The 26,574-nt window shown below is 46.2% G+C and overlaps 3 protein-coding genes across 5 annotated transcripts in view; 2 read left to right on the top strand and 1 right to left on the bottom strand.

Moving 5' to 3' along the window:
* Positions 1-13,927, bottom strand: part of LOC142803688 (uncharacterized) — a 94,766-nt gene extending 80,839 nt beyond the window's left edge. Inside the window, exon 1 of the mRNA XM_075889278.1 lies at positions 13,837-13,927. Coding sequence (XP_075745393.1) covers positions 13,837-13,887 — 51 coding nt within the window. The 5' untranslated portion in view covers positions 13,888-13,927. The remainder of the gene's footprint in view (positions 1-13,836) is intronic.
* Positions 1-16,400, top strand: part of LOC119176401 (uncharacterized) — a 75,094-nt gene extending 58,694 nt beyond the window's left edge. For 2 of the 3 annotated variants that reach the window (XM_075889276.1, XM_075889275.1), the window contains exons 2-4: positions 322-571; positions 1,771-1,916; positions 4,534-11,529. In XM_075889276.1, the coding sequence (XP_075745391.1) occupies positions 1,869-1,916; positions 4,534-6,435 (1,950 nt within the window). In that variant the 5' untranslated portion in view covers positions 322-571; positions 1,771-1,868 and the 3' untranslated portion in view covers positions 6,436-11,529. Of the gene's footprint in view, positions 1-321; positions 572-1,770; positions 1,917-4,533; positions 11,530-12,860 lie in introns of those variants that run through there. The other variant, XR_012894232.1, reaches the window with a different exon arrangement.
* A 3,949-nt stretch (positions 16,401-20,349) lies between these two features.
* Positions 20,350-26,574, top strand: part of LOC119176431 (uncharacterized) — a 54,602-nt gene continuing 48,377 nt past the window's right edge. The window contains exons 1-2 of the mRNA XM_075887823.1: positions 20,350-20,588; positions 26,034-26,241. Of these exons, the coding sequence (XP_075743938.1) occupies positions 20,400-20,588; positions 26,034-26,241 (397 nt within the window). The 5' untranslated portion in view covers positions 20,350-20,399. The remainder of the gene's footprint in view (positions 20,589-26,033; positions 26,242-26,574) is intronic.

Below are 26,574 nucleotides of genomic sequence, written 5' to 3'. Positions count from 1 at the left end.
GTAGGCTCCATTGAAGGCGGCCCCTTGCGTACAGTGGCCATACGTCGACGCGGCGCTGCACAGAATTAGCAGGGGAACAGAGTTGCTCGCGGGAACGCTCGTTAAGAGTCCTGGCGTTGTGTAGCCGTTGCATTAGCGACGTGGCTTCGCCTGTCTGTCCGGAGGGCGTGCGCTGCTATACGAGCGTTTCTTTTGTCGCTATGTGCCGCCGCCGTTGGCTTCTGTCTTTACTTTGACAGTTGCAGTGCCCGAGGCGAGTCAACAGCTGTCCGTCCTTCGGGGCTGCTACTACAAGGGGGCTGCCCCGTTCGCTCGTTACAGGGCGTGACAATTTGATTGTCTTCTTTCCTGCCGCGCGGGGCACCCGGGCTTGGAGCGCCTGCGGCTGCAGCCTCAAGCGGCGGACGGTGTTCGCGACGACCGCCCTCCTCGACGTCGAGTACAGCACCGTCGTCTCGGTTCCACATGGCTTCCGCCCGATCGAGAGCTCGGAACAGCCTCACGCTCGAATATGCGATGCTCGGCTGTGGACAGAGTGCGACCGAGAGCGCCGGCTGAATCGCGGTGAAAGGTGAGCACGGGAGACGTTCCGGAAGAATCGATATGAGAATAAGTTGTCGGACATTTACAAGCCAGAGCCACGACATGCATGATCTTGAGAGACGTCCCAGTGGAGGCCCCCCGAAAATTCGACAGCATGGAGTACTTTAACACGCCACTAAACTTAAGTAAATGGACCTTAGTATTTCGCATGCATCCTCGAAAATCGGGACAGATGCTGCAAGCCAAATTCAATATTTAAAAGACCAAATTTTTACGGTGATTTTGGTTCGACGTTGGCCAATCGCCTTTACAAAGAATATGCTCGACATGCAATGTTGTCTTTATTGCTGTTGTGAGGTTTTTATAGCGACCATATGTTCACGTGAAGATGACGCCCACGCGTATACTAAGGGGGAAAAAGTCTGTTAAATGTTTGTGTGTGTGTGTGTGTGCGTGGGTCGTGAATCCGGACATGCCTCGTATTATTCTGTTTGAAGATACCCGTTTGAAGATACTCCTTGGGCGAGTGACGTATCCCACGACTCCCCAAGTGAGAGCTAACGCGCATCATTAAAGAAAGTTATACAACAACTAAATCAATAGAGAGTGAGAAAGAAAAGTAAAAAAGAAAGAAAGAAAGAAAGAAACGGAAAGAAACGGAGACAAAAGAGACCTACAAAAACAGAAAAAGGAAGAGAGGAAAAACGAGAGCGAAAATAGAAAAGAAGCAAAGTAGGCCTCCTACAGATCTTCTCTCTCTCTCTTTTTTTTTTTGAGGCTCGGTAAAACCAAAGCAAAGCTGCACTTTCGGCATGAACTTTAAGTACAATCGCCCACTATCACTCTCAAAAGCGATTTCCCGCGGTTTCGAAACCCTCGTTTCTCCCCTCCGAAGTATTCACTTGCGACGGGGTTGTACCGGATATACACATGCACGCGCGGCTGCCAAGTTTCCCGTTCGCGCCTTTTCGTGTAGAAGCCTTGCGATGCGTTTCCTGCAAGTTTTACACTCGTAGTTCCTGCAAGTGGACAAAACCGATACTTCACCGATTCGCTGAGACTATAGAGGAGGCACGCTTCGCACTCCCCGTTCTGTTAACACCATCGAGAGTAACTCAAAATCTCCCGAGGCGTTGCCGATGTACTCTCCGGGGATGTGTAGTTATACAAGAGGTCATCGACAACAGCCTTTGAAACCCTTGCTTGTTACATACACATATTTTTCAGAATCGTCGACAGTTATGTCGTGAAGATGCTGGAATGCCCCACTACGGTCTGCGCGGTTGGCTGCAAACGTCCCTTTCCAAAGTGCCTCGCATAACGGAATGATCATGGGTTCCGCACCGTTACAAAAGGCGGTCCTATCGACAACGGTGAGTTTGACAGGAAGTTTCGTTTCCTTTCTTTTGATTTGGTTTGTTTTATTTGACTTGATATAGTAGAAGTATAAATGATACGTTACATACGATAAATACAGATACAGAAGGAGGTTCGAAAGCCGCCACACTGAAAGTGAGACCTCCTGTGAAGCCATACATCAGAGATGTAAGCTTCCTCACAATTTCCAGTCTTGCGGCAAACCTTCCCGAAAAGCCACATCCCACCATTGTTTTTTTGTTCTCCTTGTAGCTGTTGTTGAGTGCGTATTTTTCAGCTCTTCAACCTACTTCCGATTCTAGATTACTTGAATTCAATGATAGTGACTAAGTAGCAATGTTCAAGTCCCACATATGATTGATCTAGACATTTTGGTAATATTTCCGTGTTTCTTTTTTTTGCGTTTCTCAAACCTGGGTGCTTTTTAGTGACGTAAGCACCGTGTTTCTCTACTAAGCACTCCCGGACCAGCACTTACTACCAATCTTCAGAATATTCTTTGAAAAAAAAATCTTGTGAAAATCTTGTGAAAAATCTTGTGAAACTTTAGAGGTACACTGCATCTTTTCGTGTTGCTGTTCCTTCTTCCTTTTTGAATCTCAATGTATTTTTTTTCTTTAGGAATCATTGCAGTGCTGATTTTGCCTTTGGTTTCTCAATACTGATGTTTAATCAATCACGAGATGGAAGCAAGGAAACGGCTGAATATTCAAGCATATCTCGAGCGAACCTGTGAAGCTAGGTCGCAGTACCGAGAACTCGTCGAATCACGCCCTTGAACGGGGCGCCGGACCAGAACGATTTTCATAGTCTTTCCGACCTAACGGAAGAGTATAGCTGTTGCGCACTCCTACGGCCTTGTACACAATGGGTTCCATTGCACAGTAAGCACTTTCTGCACCGAAGTTACGTAAACGTTGCCGCAAATGCGACGTCATCGGGTATCCGCTTTTTGTGACAGGAGACGCGCATCAGCGAAGAGCGACGGAAACTTAGAAGGGCAGTAAGTTGAGCCAGTTGGCAAGGATTTGCGATAAAAAAGAAATGGTAGGCGTCCCAAACAAGGACGTTGATAAGTGTACAAGACGAAAAAAACGCCGTGTTCTCTTGGTCTCTTCTTTTCTCTGCGAGTCTTTTGAGCAAAATAAGCTTGCGCTTTATTACGGGGAAAGTCTTGGGTGCATCATGAAACGCGAAAATTAACCACCGGTGGCGGTGGCATCAACACGAATGATGAAAAAAAAAGTCATGACAACGTCACAATGGAGCCACGTCGCATGATGACGTCATCGCCGCATGATCAAAGGCAGGCTGATTCTGGAGGCACTCTAAAACCTCCTGAGATGCAGGAAGCTTTGCGAATGCCTCCGATGTGAGAGGCAAAGTACAGCTATAAGTTAGGTGTAGAAAATCTTCGGGAAGGGCGTGGGGGAGGGGGGGGATTAATACAGTAGACTGAGAAAACGAAGAAAAGGATTGATTTTTTCGTCGAGTAGTCATAGGTAAATGCGTAGGAAACCACGTGAATACTTTTGAGCGCTTTCCCGAGAAAGTTGTCCTGAATTACTTATACGAGGCTTGACACACACCGGAAATGTTCCTAGTAAAATAGGAGGCAGCTGGGAGCAATTTGTTGACATGTAAGCCGCGAAACTTTTCTCACTCATTCGCGTAAACTGTACTAGAGTGACTGTCTCTCTTTTCGCACTTGCTAAGCGAAAATGTTCCCACGCCCGTTTCCGGTAAACAACGTAAACATTATAAATCGTTTCGCTGCTGGGTTCGCGTCCATTAAATAATTGAGACACATGTTGAAGACTACTCAATACAACATAGAAATCCTGAAGATGAATTCGGACTGCCTGGGAGACCATCTATCGCATATTGTGTGACGTCGACTGAATAACATATGTGTTGTTGTCGATTCAAAAAAAAAAAAAGAATACGAGCATGCAAATTTGCATGAACAATACGAGAAACGTGCCGCTAGGTTCTGTTTCCTTAGATATCCTGTTTTTCATAAGTATTGAACTAACAAGACTCAATATCAGTTACCTCTGAATGAGTTAACACAAACAGATGGCTCAATTTCAATATTGTGCTGAAATAGCGTAGTGATTCTCGATCTCGTCATGTTACGTGCCTTCGCGCTTCTATGGGAGCCTGAGAGTTGTCGCAACCGTTTATTTTCGGATCAATCAGCTGCGATTGGTGGATAATATGATAAGACTAAAATCGAGCGATCCCCTTCGTGTTCCTCTTCTTGTTCCTCGAAACTTCGTTGCATACTCAGTATTAAAAGCGTCAATGTGCCAGCCTGGCTACTCTCACAACGGGCCTCCTGGCCCTATCCTGGGCCTGCTGGACAGCTAGACTTCGATTGTGATATCCTTACATCTCACCCACCCTGGCTGTATTTTCCGTAAAGCCCTAGATTCATTCCCACTAATATAGGTGTGGTACAGGTAAGGGGTTTTAGTCACGAGCTCTGCCTCCAACCTCGGTGATCAGCTAAGACTGGTCGCGAGGGTAGGACGCTGCCCAAGGTCAAGGTGTCCTGGACTAAAGGTACCACCCCTTAGCTACCTTTATTTCCTCTCTTCACTGTTGCAGGTGCCTACGAAGACCGTTCGCAAGAAGAACACGTTACTCGTGATAATTGGTACAGTGGGAGTGGCGTCGCTTTTCTTCTTCTACTCGCGCCAGGATGAATCCTTCTGGCTCAAGCCCGTCATCGTGGCCAAGGAACTGGTTGGAATGGCGCAGCCCGGATACGCCATCTACACCAGTGGCTGCAAGATACCCGCCTTCGACCCGTTCCACTGGACCGTAGCCGGCCTTTACCGCAAGCAAACCCTGTACGTGTGCCCCGGAAAGCCCAGTTTCATACGCCTTGCGGCTAACGTGCCTTCTATAGATGCCAGGGTTCTCTGGGAGCACCACAAGTACAAGCCTCGTGATGTATTGTGCACGTACCAGAAGATAACTCGGGACGAGAACCGCACAGAGCCGGACTCGGCGGTGGTCTACCACCCCAGCTCCAAGCTCAACTTCGGAACTCCCCTGTCCAGCGATTTCGTGTTCGTGACGTGTTCCAGTAACGGCGCTAAGTTTCACGAAGAGTTCCTCATGGTGCCCGTGCTGAAGGAACAAGTGGAGCAGCGCTGCGAACTCGTCAAGGACGCGGCTATTCCGCCACTCAACCGCACGAAAGAACGTCTGAACGTTGTGATCGTTGGCCTCGACTCTGTCTCTCGTCTAAACTCACTGCGCCACCTGAAGAGGACTCGAGAGTTCTTACTGGAACAAATGGAAGCGATCGAACTTTACGGTTACAACAAGGTAGGCGACAATTCCTTTCCCAATCAAGTTCCTTTATTGACAGGAAGGTCGGGAGAAGAAGCCATGTCACTGTGCCCTGAGAAGTTTTTCGACAATCTCGAATTCATCTGGGATAAGTACGCCTCTCTCGGCTACAGGACCCTGTTTCTCGAAGAAAGTCCCAAGTACGGGCTGTTCAATTACCTCCTCAAAGGGTTCAAGGACATTCCGACCGACTACTACTGCCGTCCCATGATCTTCGCGATCGACAACTCAAGGTTCAAGAAGTTTATCGGCGGCGGCAAAGGCTGCGTGGGATCGACCGTCCAGACTAACATGTACCTCGACTACACCACGTCACTCGTCTCTTTTCTCGGCAACCGCAGCTACTTCACTTACACGTGGATATCCGACGTGACTCACGACAACTTCAACTCCGCCGGGTTTGCGGACGAGCCTTTCCTGCGAGCCTTCCAGCGGCTGAACGCCAGCGGCGTGATGGACAAGTCCATCGTGGTGTTCCTCAGCGACCACGGCATGCGATACGGACCCATCCGGCAGACGCTAATCGGCAAATATGAGGACCGTATGCCCTTCGTGTTCCTGATGCTTCCGCGAGAGTTTCGCCGCAAGTATCCCCAGGTCGTCAAGAACCTCAAGATCAACCAGCGGCGTCTCACCACTCATTACGACCTGCACGCCATGCTTCTGGAACTTGCCGACTTCCCCAACGACTTCTCGTCCTTCAAGACCCAGCACGGCACCAGCCTGTTGAGGGAGGTTCCAGAAAACCGGACTTGCAGAGATGCCTCGATCGCGCCGCACTGGTGCTGCTGTCACGACAGCGGAGAGTTCCCCGTGACAGACCCGCTGTCCAAAAAGATGGCCAACTTCGTCCTGGAGACCGTCAACGGCTGGCTGCATCAAGGTGCGCCGGGAAAGTGCGTGCGCCTTCAACTCCGCAGTGTAGTTGACGTGTACGAGGTGACCGTCGACGCCAACAGTGACACGCGCTACTTCTGGGTGACGCTAAAGTGTTTCCCGGGTGAGGGACTCCTCGAAGCGACCGTGGCCGTTAACGGAACGGGAGCTCTCGCCACGGAGCGCGTCAGTCGTTTGAACTGGCACGGCGGCCAATCGTCGTGCGTCAACAACCACCTGCTCGAACTTTACTGTTTTTGCAAGCACCAATAGTGCGCGAGCTTCTCACGTGTGTACGAGACGCCCCAGTGTTTGCCGGTGATTACGTGGTCGAGCGTTCACAACTTCTAGATGCATCCATTTCTATACGTCGGTGAGTCACAACGGGCCTTTGAATGACGCTTTTGTACACAATGGCAGGGTAATGGGCTCTGTTTCCTTTGCGCCAGATAAGACTGGCGTAGTGAGTTGAGTTTATAAGAATGTTCCGCGCAGTGCAAACCTATCGATGCATCCGATATCGGGGCATATATAGTTTTATTTGCTAAGACCTAGTCAAGACAGATTTTTAATATGTTTTATTCTAATTAACTCAAAGATTACTGTTGAGATGCGTATACCACAGGTGGCACGTATTTACAGCGTGGGTTGTAATATTGAAATGGTTTGTAATGGGAAGTGGTCGTAAATAGTGATAGCGAATATAGTGCACTAGCGAGAGCAGATGACCAATGACAGATAGCTCTTACTAGCGAAGAGCTCGACTAACTTGGCCTGAGTTAGATTTTTTTACGCTGTTGTGACGAGGTCGACCAAACAAACACATTAGACGAGCTCTCGTTCTTGACAGTGCAGAGGCGCGTAGACCGCTGATGTAGTGTCCTTTATTTATATCAAACGCACGACTATGTAGACCGCATCTTGTCCTTCAAGAAGTCTTAGCAGCGCACGCCTTTCTTGTGGGTTAAATTTCAAGTATGTTAGAGTGAAGAAGTAAAAGTAATGAGGGATGCTTTCATGGCTTGATCGATTGTATAGTGCTATGCAATGATACCAAAGATTAATTAACAGCCTGCATATATTTAAAGAAGCCGGGTACAGCCAGAACTAGGACGACTGCAAAGTTACGCTTGTTTGATTATCCTGTATTCACTCACTTTTTTTTTGTTCTTTCTCTTAAAAGCAAGATATAGCTTCGAACAGCTTGCTCTATAACTTCACAAGGCTTGCACGTTGAACGATTCAGGCTCACTGTATGCGATGAGTGGGGCATTTTCTGTGATACCTTCCGCCCATGAATACGAGAAGGCTACGCTCATGCAAAATGACAACAGTATACGTATGTACTTGATATCCAAAGCTAAGATAACGTTAGGGGCTTTCTTTCAGCACAGCTTTCGGGTGCAAAAAAAAAAACAACTTTAGTATCGATTATAGCAGGAAGAGAGGATGGAGAAAGGTTGGGGCTTAATGCTGGTTTGGTTTCTAAGGGCAGGGGCATAGCAAGAAATGTTTTTTTCTGAGCGCGCGGGGGGGGGGGGGGGGCTTTTAAATGTTTGTGAGTGGGTTTGTATGTGGCGTGTATATGTATGCAAGCAAAATTGAAAAACATTGGTGGGGTTGCACGCCCCCCATTTCTTGGCTACGCCCATGTTTAAAAGGGTCATGAACCACCTTTCGGCCTGAAAAAAAAAAAAACATGTCATGCAGGCCAACTGATGTGATCACCTCACAACTATACATTGCGGTCACACTTCTTAAAGTAACTATGGAATGCATTCACTAAAAGAGCTTATTACCTCTTGAATTCAACGCTGCTAAAATTTTAAGAGTTCGTCCAGTAAAAGCGGAGTTGAAAAGATTTGTCGTCCTTTGCAGTCGCATTCTCTATTCTCCCGTCCCGACGATCGCGCTCTAAGCTAAGTAGGGAGGGATGGCAGGGGCAAAGAAAATGCGTCACGCGTGCCTCGTGACCTTGAGCACTTTTCTTTTCTTTTTTTTAATTCGTATATGAGGCTTTTTCAGTGGGATCGCCCTGGCACGCGTGGACAAGTCGCGGCCTCCCGCGGTCATCCCTATAACGACAAAGCGCGCCATGTTGAAATCAGTCAACGGCTGACAGAAGGCTATCTACGGGTGATTTTTTGGTTTCCTCTGTCATTTGTCGAGAAAAGAGAAAGCAGTTTTTAGCTGACATTGATAATTTATTGTGAATTCCAGGTCGCGTGCTGCACTACAATACTTGGCTCCTCGCGTGTTCTCGGGAGCCTCCACTACCTACTGGTAGCGTTTTCTGTCCATGCTCGAAAAGTGTTGCAGGGCCCCTTCAAGCGTCTTCAAGAGAACCGCGAAGATGCCATTGGGTTCAGGTGCCTTTTTTTTTTCAACAGAGACGTGTGCTCACTCTTATCGGAGCAGACGGGGCCTGTTGTGTGATGTCGAACATCAGATAGCGTGTTATTGGCCAATAGCAAGCATAAATCAAGGGCGGGGTTTGCAATTCAGATGCGCTTTTTGCTACGTGCCGGCGCCGAGCTCCTGAGTCTGCTAATGTTACATAGCGACCCACAATCACACTCAGGAATCGATGGGAGAGAGCGATCGCGTTTCTTCACGCGTACTCAAGGTCACGACGCACGCTGAACTTCTTCCCCTCGTGCCATTTCTCGCTGTGTGAGCTTCCGCGCGCATGTCGTGAAGAGATAAGAGAGGAAAAGATCAAAGGGGCGCCGGGGCACAATCTGAGCATGCATTTTTCATCGGTTCTTCTGGAGCCTGTCGAATGCGCCGATATCGTAGTGCTAGTGGCAACGCCGAAATCGACGCTGACGTAATTTTTATTTCGCAGGACAAACTACCTTGGTTTCAGATTACGGCGGAAAATTCCGTCTAGTTTTTGGTATAGGAGGTGACGTCATGCCATGTGATGTGACGACAAAGACCACTTGCTTTTGATAGGCTTGACGCGACAAGTACCGTGTAATATTCTTATGGTGGTAACTAGGCCACGCGAGTGATTGTTAAGAACAGCAAGAGCCCTTTTTATACTTTCTCAAAAAAAAAAAATCATTCCTGTTTAGAAATTATGTATTTTCGGGACAATGAGCACGACACTTAGTCGGGGAACGAGGTCATTGCACGCCAGCAACTAAAGGTAGAAACGCATGCAGCGTTTTAGCGAGCCAAAAATGGTGGACGCTGGTGTTGCCATAGAACGCGTCTTGCATGCAAGCCGAGAAGTGACCCCGCTAAAAGCGCATGTACATGTATCTTAGGTATTGTAACAGAATTTTCTATCCGAAGCATGTGGTTCGTCGTAATTATGCTAACAACGTCGTCGAAAAGAGCAGTGCGCGAGGTAATGCGTCACGACCACTATGATGTGACATTTGTGTTCTTGTGAGACACGTGCTGGGATTAGAAGCGGTCTGTGACGTCAGCAGGCGAGTGAAATGTGAAAGAAAACGTTTCTCGTCGCAGTCTTCTAGAGTTTCGAACTCTGAGGACTCATGAATTCACTTTTCATGCGCCATTTTTCATCATTATTGTTGCATTCCTCTCCGCAATCATTTCTATACACGCGTTCCGGTGCTAAATAAGGCTGTCGCTAAAGTGTGACAGGGCCCCTTAAAACGCGCGACATACCCCTGCAAGTCCGCTCATTCTTGACAGATAAGAAACGTTTTTGAGGCTCCACTGCTGAGGCTATTCAATGATTACTTAGAAAAGTGGTTCATGACTCCTTTATATAGAGATGGGGTCTTTGGTACGAAATACCTAGTCATGCAAATAGACGAGGATGGCTTTCTGACAGCGATATTTGTGCTATACGAATGCTGGAAACTTGTATCATGTCTTAAAATTAGCAATCTGTATAAAAAAAGAGGCTTTACTGTGTGGTGTGCTGTGAAATGTGGGCGGCGCTGCAACTGCGGTGGATTATGGACGCTGTACAGTGATGAAAGACGCTTTTATGGACTGAGTACATCGTTGCGCTGCAAGGAGTGCGTTATTGAACGGACAAATGTGCCTCGCTGATACCGAGACACCGATTTACTGACTGTCGTTTCAAGGTGCTTCAACTCTTTTAACTCATACCCGGATACCCTGTTCTCCTTTATTAGCGAATAGCGCATCTATATAAGGAATACTTCCCAAAGGAAGGGAGTCATAGTATGACCGACAACAATAGCACAGAGGATGTCTATCAAGCCATCGTTTCAATGATAAAATTATGATTTGGGCCTTTAGCAAAAAACTAAAAGAACAGTAGCTTAGCCGTAGCCTTGCTTCAAGGTCAGAAACGACTTACGTCGTGATAATTGTTCGTAAGAAAATAAATAAGCCAATCCGGGGACTGGACCTATTGTAAGCGAAGACGGTCGGTAACTGGTCGTTGCGAAAAGACGTTTAAGAATGAAACGCTTTCTTTCGGCCTTTGAGGCATTCCTTGTTCATTAATAACGAATTAGTTTACCTCTTTATAACTTCAAGGTGGCGCGCTTGGGCGATTGCCTATACGTTACTCATGAAAAATAAACGAATGAAATGAAACAGATGACATTAGTAGTTTCCCAAAAGGGTGCAATTTTCAGAAATAGATTTATTGTCACGCATCGGCGACACCGTGTATTTACTTCTGAAGCAAGTGATGCTCTTGCTTGCACAAATCAGCTTTTGTGCCATCTACCTTGAAGGTCAGCTTGATTGTCAAGCGCTACCTAGCCAAGCTTATATTGGATACAATGCTTCATTCGTTGAATGTACAGGGACAAAACCATGATTTACCGTATATCCCATCCAAGTTCAACGCACCCTTCATATGCACCTATTTACTCGTCGAGAGCGGCCTGGACTGCACGCGGCAATGTTTTTTTTTTTCTGCACGTTCTGAGAGTATTCGATCATTCCAGCGACTACAGGTGGCGCAGCGGTAGGTCGAAACGGCGGCCGAGATGGTGATGTCGTGAGCGTGCACGTCAGCGTCGCAAAGCGTGAAGACGCGTTCATTGGTTCATGACTACTGAGAGACCGAACTTGCGTCACAGTTTTATCACCGTGCGACAGCTTCGGAGCACGACTACATGGCGCCGCCTGCGTCGCTGAAATGACTGAATTGCATCATGCAAATTAAAGTGTTAAACAGGGAGCCGTGTTATATGGAATATGATTTCAGCAATCATTATCACGAGAAGAACGTGACGTTTGTTACGTCACCTTTAGGCAGGAACCCTATATTCAGATTGCTCTTAAACTGACTTTCAGGGTCAATGTGTTTTCACTCTGCATGGGTTGTGATTTCAAGGCACCTGATGATGCTGACGAAACAAAAAAATAATAAAGCCGCCAAACGTTTGGTGCTCCTTCGTTTTGTCTCTCGATCGCATCGTGTAAAATTGGTGTCAGACGATCCACTGCTGATTGAGGCCGATCTGGATTGAATTTGTGAACGGCGATTGGTTCCTTTCTGAAGCTTGCGTAAAGGAGCCAATCACGATCCGGAAGTTTGATCCATATTCGTCCCGATCCCGATTGATATAAGGCTAATCCGAATGCTTTGATTCGCATCACACTTGTAGACTTGTATAATACGGATACGCTACGTGTGATACACGAACATTTGTCAAAGGAAGGAGAATTTTAAGGGCTTGATTTTCTTTCACAAATCATTTAAAACTAACAGACAAGAAAGCCAAGGAAAGTATAGGGGATGTTATATGTAGTATATTCAATGTAAATGTGAAAAAAGAAAAGTGGACGAAAAGATGTCTTGCCATCGACAGGGGCCGAAACTACGATCTTCGAATAACGCATGCGATGCTGCATAACCTGAACTGCGTCTTTCATCTTGCCGTCCATGTTATGGGGCATGTATGTTCATTTAAGCCTGGGAGTGTTAGTCAGCCATACCAGCAAGTGTGGAACACTTTTCTTTGCCTGCTGGCGTCCCGTAGCACCTGATCTCATTACGAGCTGGCAGCTGACAAATAATCCCTCGGATACTGCCTGAATGAACCAAGTCTCCCAGAACGAGACTTTTGCTACGAATGAATTAATTGATATGTGGGGTTTAACGTCCCAAAACCACCATATGATTATGAGAGACGCCGTAGTGGAGGGCTCCGGAAATTTCGACCACCTGGGGTTCTTTAACGTGCACCCAAATCTGAGCACACGGGCCTACAACATTTCCGCCTCCATCGGAAATGCAGCAGCCGCAGCCGGGATTTGAACCCGCGACCTGCGGGTCAGCAGCCGAGTACCTTAGCCACTAGACCAACGCGGCGGGGCGCTACGAATGAATGAAAGAAAGGGAATTGTAAGGGCTTGTTTTTTTTGTTCAATACAACATTAATTGCAACAGACAATAAAACCAAGGAAATCATAGGGAATGTTATTTCTGACAGCTTTAACTGGCTTTCTTGTTTGTTAGTTCTAAATACGACTATTTGTCGTTCGTTCAAGAAAATAGAGTAAAAAACGAAAAGGAAGCACGAGTAAACAAGAATGCAATAGCACAAGACACTTTATACTTCGCTTGTACGCGTGCAGATAGATCAAGTGCTCCAGAAGCACGTGACACTGTTTTGGCCTTGCCTGTAAGTATGAGTTACGTATCCGTGAGGTGAAGGGTCGGATGTAAAAACTCCGTCATTGTCACCAGGAACACGGCCTAATTGCCTTTTCTTTTTTTGCAGCGGGAGACAACAGGTCTAACGCACCCCGGATGCACAGCATGGCTTAGATAGGAGACTCGTTGCGAAAGCCGGTAGATATCGGTCGTTACCGTTCGATATCTGTTGACGCTGGCCGCGGCGCATATACGCATCATTCTTATTTTGCTCTTTCTCTATAATTATGCTTTGGTTTTCCGAACTATGGCGTGAAAGAACTTTTGCTAACTGGAAATCAGTGGTGTAGCCAGGGGTGAAATACCAAACCCTTGCCCCCCGATTTATTTATTTTTTTTTTGCCATGACATGCAGAGCGAAAAATGACCATTTCAAACAGGTGTGCCCCCCCACCTCCCTTGGAATCAAGAAGTTGAGCATCATCAACATCATCATCAGCCTGACTACGTCCACTGCAGGACAGAGGCCTCTCCTATGTTCCGCCAGTTAAGCCGGTCTTGTGCTTGCTACTGCCAATTTATACCCGCAAACTTCTTAATCTCATCTGCCCACCTAACCTTCTGTCTCCCCCTAACTCATCAGAGAAGAATTGGCCACCCTGGTGCAGTATCTGGCCACTACCTCCCACATGCATACGTCAACCAAGAAGTTATCACCGTAAAAAATTCTGCCTACGACTCTGCCTGAGACGCACATCTGGTAAACATCTTGACGTAGCTTATGGCGAGAAGGACAAGCGCCATAAGCTACGTCATGAATGAACCAACTGGCCCAACAAGTTACTCTGCTGGTCCCCAGCCTTTACTCTTAATACATCTCACCCTCTCCACTTCCCTGGCCTACGTCTATATTTTCGCATTAATTAGACACCGTCTAACTAAAGAAATTGCTGATTTCACTTTATGACACAAAGTGCACAAGGCTTTAAGATAGGAATCGCTACGGTAAAGTAGGGTTGCCTTTTGTTTCCTTTTTGGTGCCAGGAACGCGCATACCTGAAATCACAAATTCACGAGCACCTTTGAATTTATCCAACAGTCACCTGCCGCGGCCGGTCCTGTTGTACTGTAGAACAGCAGGCTTCCATTGGCATCGTGAAGCGCACAGGCGTCACTTTTCTCCGCGCCGAGAGAGTGCCGTCTATAACTGAAAGAAAAAAAAAGTATACATAAAACTAGGTTCGCACGCATTTCAATCTTCGGCAACGAATATTCGATCACGAAAGAATGTCATCATTCTCTGCCAGCGTATGCGGTAGGCGCCCTCGAGTATGGGTTCCGGTGGCGAACCGCTATTTTCGGAGATCAGTGAAAATCACAGCAGCGTGTACGTTAGTTCCTCAAAATTACAAAGCAAAGTAAACAAAACATTGAGTAGTAAAACGGTGATGTAAAAGAGCCGAGTGATCAAATAGAAAGAAAGATGGGAGAAAGCTACAAGAGCAGGAAGCGAAAAAGAATTTACCGAAGTGGGCGCGATGAATTATGTTTTTCTTGAAGCGAAAACGGCTCACAAAGATCGACTGGACGGGAGACATTAAAAGGAAATTGTGCCACGAAGAACCCTATTTGAAACACCTTTACGTGCTTAATATTAAACTGGATTTATCTCTGCCTGAGTTTTGTCTAATGGAGCCTCCCCTTCTTGGTTCTGCAAAGCGAAAGTTCACGTGTCTGTGAGGAACTTCGTTAATGAAACCGAGTGGTTAATGATTCAGACGTTGTTCTTATCTTTCTAGGTATTCACTTATCCAAAAATCAGAGCACGATATAGATTTATATCTTTTATTAGCTTACTAATTTATGAGAGAAAAAAAGCTTTAGTTTTATACATTTCACGGAGCATAGAAAATCCCTATATGATTTTAACTTCCCCATTCTATAAACTACACTATCTTTAAGTTTCGCAAAACTTTAGCGAACCACTCACCCCTTTCACAATCCACCAATGTGGGTATGAGCCACGGTAAACGGTCCACAACATTAGCCATGGCATCGTGAGTGTTCACCAATTTTGCCCCCACTCACGTTCGGGGCCTATCTGGAAGAATGTCCGCAAAATTTCTCTTCCTTGTCTTGGTGAGTGCTTCCTGCTTAACACTATATCAATACTAAATCTCAATACGAAAGCTAACGTTTATGGCATCCTCACTGACGTACAAAACGAGAAACCTTCCACGCGTTTCTCTCAGTCACTTTTTCTGTATGTGACGGGATTCGCTACGCCCTTCGACGCACATCGTTTGCGCCTGTATCGAGTCGAACTTAATAAGTGTGGACAATAGTAATATCTAAGGCTTTACGTCCCAGAACCACGATATGATAATGAGAGACGACGTTGTAGGGGGCTCCCGAAATTTCGGCCATCTGTTGTTTTTTAACATGCACCGACGTCACACAGTACAGCAGGGACCTCTATACCGTATCGCCTCCGTAAAAATGCGACCGCCGCGGCTGGGGTCGAACCCGTGACCTTCTGGTCAGCAGCCACGCACCATAGCCCATGCTCCACTGTGGCGGATTAGGAAGGCAAGATAAGCCTCACCCATGGCAGGTGATTGAAACTGGACAGCCTGATTGCGTTCGTGACTAAAGAAAAAAAGTCCACGCATTTTTATGAACTGAATCATGACGAGTATATAGGCGAAACTCTGGGTATGGTACGGGTGAGAAACCGTACGTTATCAGAACGTTGCCCGTTTCAATGTAAATTGGGGGACATAAACTTTGTGTTTAGAAACGCAAATTTATTTCGCCTTGCAGTTGTCTTAGGCAATTCAAGGAGGATTTAGAGAATTGCTGAAGTGGAGCACATGCCTCGAAAGTGAATCTAAGAACCCACTCTTAGAGTGGAAAGATATTTTAAGGGTCCATGTCTTGAGACATATAGTGCTCACGACGTTTGCCTTTATGATACAGGGTTCCTTGAGAAGCCTCAACATTTAGGCCGATTTCAGCGGAGACCAACTTATCAATATTTTTCCTGATAGGTTATTTTAGCCGCCAACATTGATTTCTCACGTTATAATTAGCCTTTGTTTACGTTGAAATGTATAGTACCCCCCCCCCCCCCCCCTTCTTTTTTTGTCTTACGTGTGTTTCTATTATAGCCACGGTTCTATACCATAACCCAACGGAAGACAAGGCTAGGTCCTAATCAGCTTTGGCCCTAAAATAGTTCCGCTAATGTGTATATACATACTCAGTCACATTCTTCATCCGCAGGATCACCATGCGTTCGGACCAGACTAGAATACTCCGCTATTAGGTAGTTAAGGCATGAGTGCATCCACCTTCGAGTTGAAAGTACAGCCATCTGCCAGGCTGTAATCTTTGTTAAAAGGACACCAAAGGCAACGGACAATTTGTCAGAATTAAATGGCAACATAAGACACCAAAAAAGCAATGTTCTCAACGGCAGTGCCTTACTTGTCAAGAAATTATTAGCTAAAAAACCTTACGACGTGTGCCACGAGTGGGACATTTGTGAAAATGATCCCGATGACCTGAGAGCGTCCGGTTACAATTAATCTCTTGTAATCAGACTAGCTGCAATAAAAAAAATACTTCTCCGTGCATCAAGAGACGTAATAAAATCTTTCTTGTACGTTTCTGCTTGATCTATAGAAAAAAGGACCGCCTCGTGTTTCTATGGTGAATGGCGTGAGCGGTTCATGGGTTCTGTTTACGACTGGCTAGGGCTGAATAGGCAACGCCATCTAGCGGGAATCGGTTGAACCAAGCAAGCAGAACCATGACCTTCGAGATTGCAGAAAATCATCGTTCAAGGGACGTTGTTACAACTGTGGCTCCCACTGCTGCCACTCTGCTGCTGTTACTGCTGTCAGCGTCCGTGTAGTAAAGACGGGCAATGTTTGGCACGGTAACAGTTACGTGAAGACGACAACTTTCAGGGGCGCGTGATTGGAAGTGCGCTAACAATTAACACGTTATTTTATTTCAAAACAAGCACTTCATTGATACAAGCACTGCGAGGTTTCTGGACCGCTACTTAAACAATGAACGTTGACTTAATGCTCCATTGATACACAATATTTATGAGAACTAACAGTCAATGATGCCCAGAAAGTATAAGCGATGTTATTAGATGACGATGAAATCATTTTTACCTAAATACAAAAAAAATACGGGGAGGGTTCCTATTTCAGGACAGCTATAGGGCAACTATAGGGCGACAGCCCGGGCCCGCTAAACGAGTGCCCGACCGATCTCGGGGGTGCCGTAGTGGAGGGCGCCTTCCCACTGCTCTGGGTAGAGGTGGGCCGAAATATCGCTGAGAGGGGAGTGTTATTAAATGTAATTGTAATGTGAATGGGAAGAAAGAAAAGGGGACGAAAAGATAACTTGCTACCTCCAGGGACCGAACCTGCGACCATCGCAAGTTAAACATAAGATGGTTGAAATTTTCAGAGTAGCCCTCCACTACGGCATCTCTCATAAAACCCTATATTATTATTATTATTATTATTATTATTATTATTATTATTATTATTATTATTATTATTATTATTATTATTAAAGAGGATGTTATTAAGCAAACAAACGAATAGACAACAAAGGAAGAAGGCAGGAGAAAAATTAACGAGTGAAGGAACGAACGAAAACGCTCTTGCTGAACGTCGAAATCGAGGGGTGCGTTCGACTTCGACGACAGACAAAAGCAGCAGAGGGGATGCCGCGCGTTTCTCGTCAGCTGCAGTGCACATAGACGGAAGTAGCACAAACAACGGGAACACGAAGTAGACTCGACGAACGTTTTCTCGCGTTTGTTAACGGAAGCATAAAACGAAAGCACAAAAGGAAGCGACCCAAACGAATTGCGCAATCGCCGCCAACGTGGGAATCTGGCCAGCATGCATGCAAAAATATACAAAAATAAAAAGAATAAACTTTTTTTCGCGAGATTGTGCATGTTGCCAAGATTCCCGTGCCGTGGCGATCGCGCAGTTCGTTTGGGTCGCTTCTTTTTGTGCTTCATCTATATTCACGGACAACTTTTCTTGGCAATGGGAACAATTTAAGTGGGAAAGGTCATCTCAAGGTCCATCTGGATTGAGAATGGGTGCCTGAATGTAAAAATGAGCATAAATCAGTTTACATTGGAAGTGTTTATTAAAGAAAACTGCAAGTAAGGAAATAATTAACCTTAACTACAGGATGTATAAGCTTAACCGGCTATATGGGACTAGCAGACGACCAGCAAGCGTATCCATAACATGTGCGTGCGAGAAATAGAGTGCATCGCGGAGTACATGCTCCGCATGTGCAATGTGTTGCAGCGATGGCTGTTACGCGGCGCTGATAGTGCCGTCGGCCTAGAGTAACTGTATATGCTACCTTTACGGTAGCTTATACAGTAACTCTACGTTGGCCGATGTGCTGTCGGCGTCAAATAAAACCCGAACTGTGTTAAGAATTAGCTACCTTCCCGACACAACCGCTGACGAGTTTTGCGCATGTGCGCTTTTGCCCATGGCAGAGAAGTGGTTATAAGAGGGAAAAGAAGAGAAAAGTGAGCCCCGTAACTGTCTGCATCAGGGTGCGACAGTCACGAGGGAAAAGGATACAGCGTACACACACTATGCCATTGCGAATGGTTGCTGGTGTTCGCGCTGAACTTCAAGCCGACATGCCCGTGTTTTCCGGAGTTTATAGTTTTAGTCTGTCAGTTTCGCAACAAGTTCGTTCTACTTCTGTTTTTGTTTTTTTTCTTCTAAGTATTCGTTTGCCACGACGCTTCTCGACTTGCCCCTCGTGACGAAATCAGACTCGTGGCAGCATCCAAGTCAAAGAGCAATGGTCGAGCATAACGAGTAAAGGTTTTGACGGGTAACTTCATGGTCGAGAAGTGACGCGATGCCCTCTCTCCAACTTACCGAGGACGAGAGGGAGAAGCTTAGTCAAGGTACACTGTAGTTAAACAAGCAAGCGCCCCACTTCGGGGACAGAGTAACGCACCCAGTCGAGCGATGGAAGATCGCAGTCGGGTCACAAAGTGGAAAGAGAGACAAGCGCTAAAAGAGGGTCGTCGTGTCCAGCTGCTGCACAATGACGGCGGGCATGGTCGCAAAGCTTGTCAGTCTGCGTTTATGTAAAGCACGTATATGTGTTGTGCACCCCGCTCCGTTTAGCTGCGCTCTTATTTTTTGTCCGTGATACCTTATTGCATTTTTTTTTCACCCCGTTCTTCCTGGAAGCTGATGACGAGGCTGTGCAGAAAGCAGCAGCGCTACCTGTACGAAAACTGCCCGACACCTTTGGGTATCCCAGTTTGCGTAGCCGCTGGCAAGCCTGTTCGAGGGAATGGAGCTAAGCCATTGAACAGTGAAAGAGTGGGAAACCAGACGTGGGGATAGAAGCGCGCCATCAGTTTGGCGTCTTCGCAGTTCCACTGACTTCGGCTATGGCTTCCCACCGGTTTTGTGGGAAGCCGCCTTCAAGAGCTGACGCGGAGTTGTGTATGTTCTCCAGGCATTGGTTTTTTTTTTTCCCTCAGAACTTCTGGAAAACCGAGAACGCACGCTTCTCAATACGGGTGGTGGAGGCTTGGACGCTCTGGAATGCCGTTTGCTCCGACAGGCTCCCCGAAAAAGGCACCCCGGAATTTTTAAAAGACAGATACCTCCCCAAGCCTTGCTGTCCGAAATCTTAGCAGAGAGAGTGAGGTCAAGTTTGAGGTTTGGTTTTCTGCAATCCACAATGAAGCCCGGTCATAACTAACTTGAATGGCGCAGCGTCGCGGTGGTATTGAGATTAGCATGAGTGCTCTGAAGTTATTCGAAATGCCCATCACAAACTCGTGATGAGCCCTCATACTTCCGAGTGCCGTAACAGGTAACCCCACTTCCCCAGCAAAAAAAAAAAAAAAAAAAAAAGCGGTCGGTGCCTGGCTGCACTGGGAATCGACCTACCGCTACGGCGATCTCACAGATACGCACATGACGTAATCTGCGGCAGGCCGCTCGGTGGCAAGGGACGATAAGGAGGGATCCGTGGAGTGCGCACGCGCTATAGACAACAGAGCCAAGGAACATTTTTAGCCGGAACGACTATCGGGTAACACTGTTGTCGTTCGAATGGCGCGCAGGATTTGAGAAAGAGAGGGAAAGAGCATTGCACTCTAACAAGAGACCTCGGCAGCGCCGGGGTCAGGTCTCTCGCGAATGTCAGCGCCGCTTATCTAATCGTCGGACGCATCACGGGCTCCCATAATGTCACTTTCGCTAAAGTCCGCCGCCCCCACATCCGCACAACAAACAGCGCCAGTCGTCTATCTTCCTCTTTCTTCAGGCCCTGTTTGTAGCCACGTGATGTTGCGTCAACACATGTTACCGACCTTGAACCAACCACGCGGGGAGACGGAGGCCGTGCAACGACGTCTTCGCCTTCGACCGCTGGCCCTCGGTCCAGATCGCCGACCGGGCATTTACGCAACACGGTAACGCGCAGCACGCCAGGCGGTTTCCCTAGCGGTGGGCTTACTGCCTGTCTGCCCCGGCTGCGTAAAAGAGTTGCTTGCTAGGGAAAAGAAAGAAAGAAAGAAGAAAAAGCAAAAAGGAAGTCGGGACGGGCGTAGCGACCGCGCATGCCTCGTCGAAAGACGAGTGCGCGTGGTCACTTGACGTCGCCGAAGCCGTCGAAGACCTGCGGCGTCATGGGCTTCGTTGGAACCAAGCACGTGCTGGCCGTGATGGTGGCTTGCTTCGCGGCTCACGTTTGGATCCAGGGCTCGTCGGCCATCGACAGCGTGGACCCGGACATATCCCGAAATGTGGTAAGCTATCAACTGTATTAGGTTAACTGAAGCCTGGTATTTGGCGTTTACTGATCGACACCTTTACCGCCCGAGTTGTCGATGCTCCCACTTTATTCGTCGTTTGTCTGTGATCGAAATGTCGATCAATATATTAGGCGTATGTTGTCGTGGCTTTCCTAGATACTCTATGCTAGTGATTTTCGAATAATAATCTTCTTTTTGTTCCCTTTATCTCTCTCGCCTGTGTGACTTGTACAGTTTACGAACATCGATATGGAGAAATTTCCACCGCAGCTAGTGCGGCGCTGCTTGCGCTGTAGATAAATTAGCAAAAATTGTGTGGTAATCTGAAACCTTCGACTCTTACACGCTGAATTATTGAACAACAACAAAAAAGCTCGTCATTTGCAATTTTACAAGCAGAGGTTCACACGTCAGGAAAACCGGAGAACTGATTCCACCTACAAAATTTAGTGGCATTACATGCTTATTTCATCATTTTCCTTATCGGCGACAACAGGAGGCGATAACCAGTAATTCTTCTTCACCTTTTCATACTTTTTTTTTGTCAACAGAACGAATAGGGCCGGAATGATATTAATAGGATTCCGGGACCAGATTCTCGGCAATTGTCAGTTACTCATATGACGTGTTATATACAGGGTGTTTTTTTTTTCGGGTAATATGGATTATTTCTTTAAAAAACTACAATAGGTAGGTGCATGTCGTCTTCAGAGCCAATTTACAGGCAGAGACGGAAAGATTTTGCCACTAATTAGATAACTTAGAAATTATTCTGTGATAAAAATAATTGAACAAAATTTTTATTTTTTTATGGTGGTTTTTATAGGGTAAAGATAGTCTACGTCAGAAATCACAACTTTAACATATAGACAATTATTCTAAAATTAGTATTAGGAAGTTAATTGAATTATTTTTATCAATTATACACTCCTACGTCATCTAATTAGTTTAAAAATCTTTTCGCCTTGGCCTGGAAATCGGCTGCGAAGACGACAAGTGTCTACCTTTCATAGTTTCTTAAGGACAAATCTGCATTGCTTTAAAAAAAAAAAACCTTGTATGTAGCTCGCAGAAATAGCATTGAACATTTATTGCATAGGTGTTCGATTGCTGATCCGGACACAGTTCCTTTCTTAAAATAATGTTTGCGACACCTGGGCTTGCTTGAGGCATGGAAAAGAAGACAATAACAACTGTAAAAGTAAATACATGGAGTGTGGGACACAATGAATATGACTTGCGAAACAAGATAGCCTAACTGATGTTACGCTGGAGAAATGCCATTCGAACAAGACATTGCGCGGATGCCAACTTAATTCGGCACGTGCGGTAGCGTGAAGGTGAGACGTCCACCAAGGAATAGCGCCTCAGCTGGTGATCCTTATCGCGGATAACGGCACGCTTTCTGCACACTCCGCCACGCCACTCTAATCGCGTTTCGTGGCACGTGGAAACATGTTGTGAGTCGGCGTAAAGGGCTTGTCTGCTGTAGGGAGCCTACATGACCGCCTGTTCATGTAGGCTCCCTAGTTTGCTGGCGTAGTTATAGGTGATCGAGTCTCTGTTTGGCATTCTGTACCGCGTGTCTCGAGGTACAGTCTGAAAGAGACAGACAGACAGAGGGTGGAAACGCGGACGCAAGAGGGATGTCAGGAGACGACCGACGCCTTTGCGGTGTTCGCGGTCTCCTGACTTCCTTCTCGCGTCCGTGTTGGCACACCCCTGCTTCTTTTCGAATGAATACGTACAAACTCGGCTCCCTGTTATTGGTGCTACGGAATATGCGTAGGGCTAAATTTCTCCCCGCCTGGATAGCGAGCGGATGAAAGTAAAACAGGGAAAATGCTATCACGTGGTACAGACTTGAAGAGAGGCTGAGAAAATTAGCCAGTTTTCTGGACATGCAATGGCACATATAAACAAAACTTGAGGCTAGAGCCCATGGATTTGGTGAATTGGGGAATACCTTGTATCCGTTTCTCCAAGTGTCATGCCCTTCTTAAGCGCTCCCCTTTCTGCCAGGTGTTTGTTTTTTGTCATCGTGAAACTTTCCCGAGTTAATTATTTAGATATTAGAATGTTAAAATGATTCGTAGTAGATATATTTATTTTTCGAGAATTATAAACTTTGAAAATTGTTTATATGAACCTAGTAGATACGTTTAATAGTAACAGTTGGTCTTTGAGGTCCCTTAAGCACGATACGATTATGAGGGACACCGTATCAGAGGGCTCCGGTAATCATGAGCACCTAGAGTAGTTTTAGGTGCACCTAAATCTAAGTACACGACCTCCATCGAAATGCAGCCTCCGCAAACAGGATTCCATTCCGCGTCCTTAGGGTCAGCAGTTAATCGATACGTTTTTTTTTAATTACCAGGAACGCAAACAACCATTCAGTGGTGCAGTGGCGCGCGGATGATACTTTCCCCGTTTCAAACGATTGTACTTCTTTCCATTAGAACCTCGCACAGACTTAATTGTTTCTGTTTCAGCCAATCTGCACGACTAGCGCGATCACTTCAGATAACAGAAAGTGAACTGGTCGTTAGAAAGTGTTAACCATGGCAGGGAATAAGTGCAGGACGAGCCGCCTTATAGTTTGTTAATGGCGAATGCTTTGTCTAGCTTCACTTACGTCATGAAAAAAAAAAAAAAAACTTGGATTTGTGTTTACTTGCTACACACATGAAGTGATACGCGAACAAGCGTTCGTATGTTATAACGAATTCTTGTGAAGTTATACCGTGGCAGAGAACTCTGCAAAGTTAACTATCCTCGTATCTCGCCACTTAAATCTATGAAATTTCACGTATAGTCTCATTCTCGTTTTAATGCTATTGTTGATGTATTTAGCATCGTTTTAATTCATAGTTGAGCTGAAGCTTAGTTCTTTTTCTTTGAGTAACAAAGAAGACCGCATTTTGTACTACTGTGCTATGTGCAGTGTCCATTGTACTTTTCGTTTCCTACGCACATTGGAAACGCGGTGATACAGAATGCTTCCGTATCTTCAGAGTCATCGTTCAGAATTAGATATCTGTTTTTCAAAGGCCAATGCGGCCCACTTATTTTCTGTCGATTCATTACCTCTTCACACTCTCCCCTACATAGCTCCAAGGGCTGTCTGACGTTCACTTGTTCATGTTCTTTTACACGTTGGCTTCATATGCACAATTCAACGAAAATGAGATGTCTTAATATGAATTGATAAGCCTCAAATGTTCGTGACGGTAAAATGACACCAATGAGGGCTGGATTACGTGGCATTTCCGAGGTCACCTCACGTGAACTCCGACCGCCTCGCGACTCCGCCAAATTATCTGCTGCCCAAAAATAAGATAAGAAAATGCATTTAGCAGAATGCATTCGGGATCTTGGGTGGCTCTCCACCCCGACACAGACGCCTTTTGAAGAAGAGCCGATTTTCAATAAAACCAAACTTCAATATAGTTAAGTAGCGCTACTTAACAATTAGTGGAGTATTAACTAACACAAACAAGCATCTTGCTAAATATAATATAAAAAAGAAAAGCGTCTCTGGTGAGGCAACGACAAACAACAACAACGGCTGAATGAATTCACGTAGTTAGGATATCAAGCATCACATTCAAGTAACAAGGTGAAGCCATGCTATAAGATGGCTAAATGTTCGATTAAACCTGGAGGCTCATCTTCGGGCTAACACGCCTCGTTTTTCCCGAAGTTGTCCTCATACACTGATGCCTATCCACCACCTCCCCCCGACCTCCAAACCCAGCCAAGGGGGTAGTGATGGATAGACAGTGGCCTCCGCGGACAACTCTTGGTAGGGATCGACACCATGGTATTCCAAAGCTCGTAATGCCGAAGGGTATAATACGCCAGAAAAAAAAGAAACAAACTGCAATATTCGTCTTCAGCAACGTCGTTAAGCCATTTATAACGGGTGCGATGACCAGAGTATCAGCGACTTAAGAAAGATGAGCTGCCACCATGAGATGAGGACAAAACATCCGGCGTCCCATCGCTCAGCTTTCGTTTCTTGGCATGTTTCTTCTTTTTTGTGTCAATGTTTATTTCATTCTTCAAGAACAATGCGGCATGTCATGCACGTGGCTGTCTGTTTCCGCTTTCCGCCTTACGCAAGCACTTTTCGCGCGGAAGTGGCCGCGGAAGTGCCATATACTCTTCCTGTATTACACCCACGCAAAACGTGTGCCGTTATCACGATGCCATTTGTGAAACCAAGCGAAATTGAAAACCTTCTCGCTGCAAGCCGCAAGCCGCCACGTAACGGTGGTGGTATACATTACTCGCCCCTTGGAAAGCCCATTTCTGTAGCGAGCTCGCAATATTGCTCCGGCGGCCGAGTCTTGCAATATTCATATTCGAATATGCACCTTTCATCGCTGAGCTATTCTATATCTGCACTCTACGCACGTTCAACTTTCTCTCGCAGGAATTCATTTTTATTGAGGGGGGGGGGGGAGTTGAGTACGTCGTTTTGCATATACACTAGCGTCATTTCCGTGGTCATTGTGATATTCATATTGTGGTCAAGGCTGTTGTTTTAGTTATAGTAAGGCTAAGAACCCCCCACCCCTTTAACTGCACACGTCCTAAAGCCTACTCACAAAACACTTGCGACGCGGCAATGCAACGTATACATCATGTCCTACTTATAGACAGGACACTAGACTTTTTTCATATAAGCCCTTTAAGCGGGACCTGACTAAGAGTGCATGAAAGATGCTTTACTAGGAAATACAGAGCATGCCTTTCCCGTTTACATGAGCATAGGGAAGAACGCGGGGGGGGGGGAGGGGGGGCATTGGCAACTCAGCTATAGCCGTGATTTGAGGCGGCGCTTCCATGATATATATTTACCAAAAACTATAGAAGGTGCTAGTTGAAGGGTGGAAGTGAAAGCAAGTTTTATGCTTATGGTGAAAATTTCAAAAGCGTATTTACACGTCATTTTTTTTTTGTTTGAAGCAGAACAACCCGATAAAAGTGACTCTTATTGCTGTTGACAAGCCGTGCTGCTGGGAGAAGGGTGACTTCACGCTCATACTAATAATGGTCGTCGTTATTCTGAGAGAATATTAGACTTAAAGAGATATTTAGCGTTTTCTGACAAGTAGTTGGTATACGATTACCCGCCGGAGTGGTCTACTAGTCGTGGTGCTCGACTACAGAACCGAAGGTCGCGGGATGGAATCCCGGTTGCAGCGGCCGTATTTCGATGGAGATGAGCTGCTAGTTGTCCTTATGCTTAAAATTATTGGCTCGTTAAAAAAAAAGAACAGATGTTCCAAGTTTCCGGAGCCATCCACTACGACATCCTTCATAACCATGCCGTGGTATCGGGATGTATAGAAACCCCAAACAATTAATATTATCGCAGCAATAATGACAACTGATGCCCTCACACGGTGCCCCACACTACTCGCGCAGTCGCAGATCATCGCCGACAAGGGCTATCCCGTGGAGGAGTACGAAGTGGAGACGAGAGACGGCTTCGTGCTCTCGATGCAGCGGCTGCCGAGGGGAGTCAAGCCGGCACCCAAGAAGCCTGCCGGAGCCAAAAAGGTCGCCTTCCTGCTGCACTACCTGCTGGGCTCGTCCGCTGACTGGGTCATCAACTACCCGGAACAGAGCCTGCGTACGTATACGTCCTCGCTGTATAACGTTCGCGCGGAAATTAAGGGGCTTTGGCAGTTACGGTAGTGTCGTGTATACCGTTTACGCTGAGGTCATGCCGTTCTGTTTTACAAGTACTTGTTACCACGATTGGGGAAGCTGCTAACAGCGCGATTTCATCGATGTGTGCGGTAAGATGTTGAGAATATTGTAGTGTCTAATACTGCACTTTTTCAGATAAAGAAAAAGTGACTTCGCGACCAAGAAGCTACCATATATTTCAACACTTACCGTACGACAAACTGGAACTGCTATAAAGCCCATGTATTCTGAAGTGGATAAAGCTTGTAGAGAA

Source organism: Rhipicephalus microplus, chromosome 3 (genome assembly GCF_043290135.1).
Source record: "Rhipicephalus microplus isolate Deutch F79 chromosome 3, USDA_Rmic, whole genome shotgun sequence".
NCBI lineage: Eukaryota > Metazoa > Arthropoda > Arachnida > Ixodida > Ixodidae > Rhipicephalus > Rhipicephalus microplus.
The sequence above is the reverse complement of the archived record's forward strand: the minus strand, read 5'-3'. Positions and strand labels throughout refer to the sequence as shown.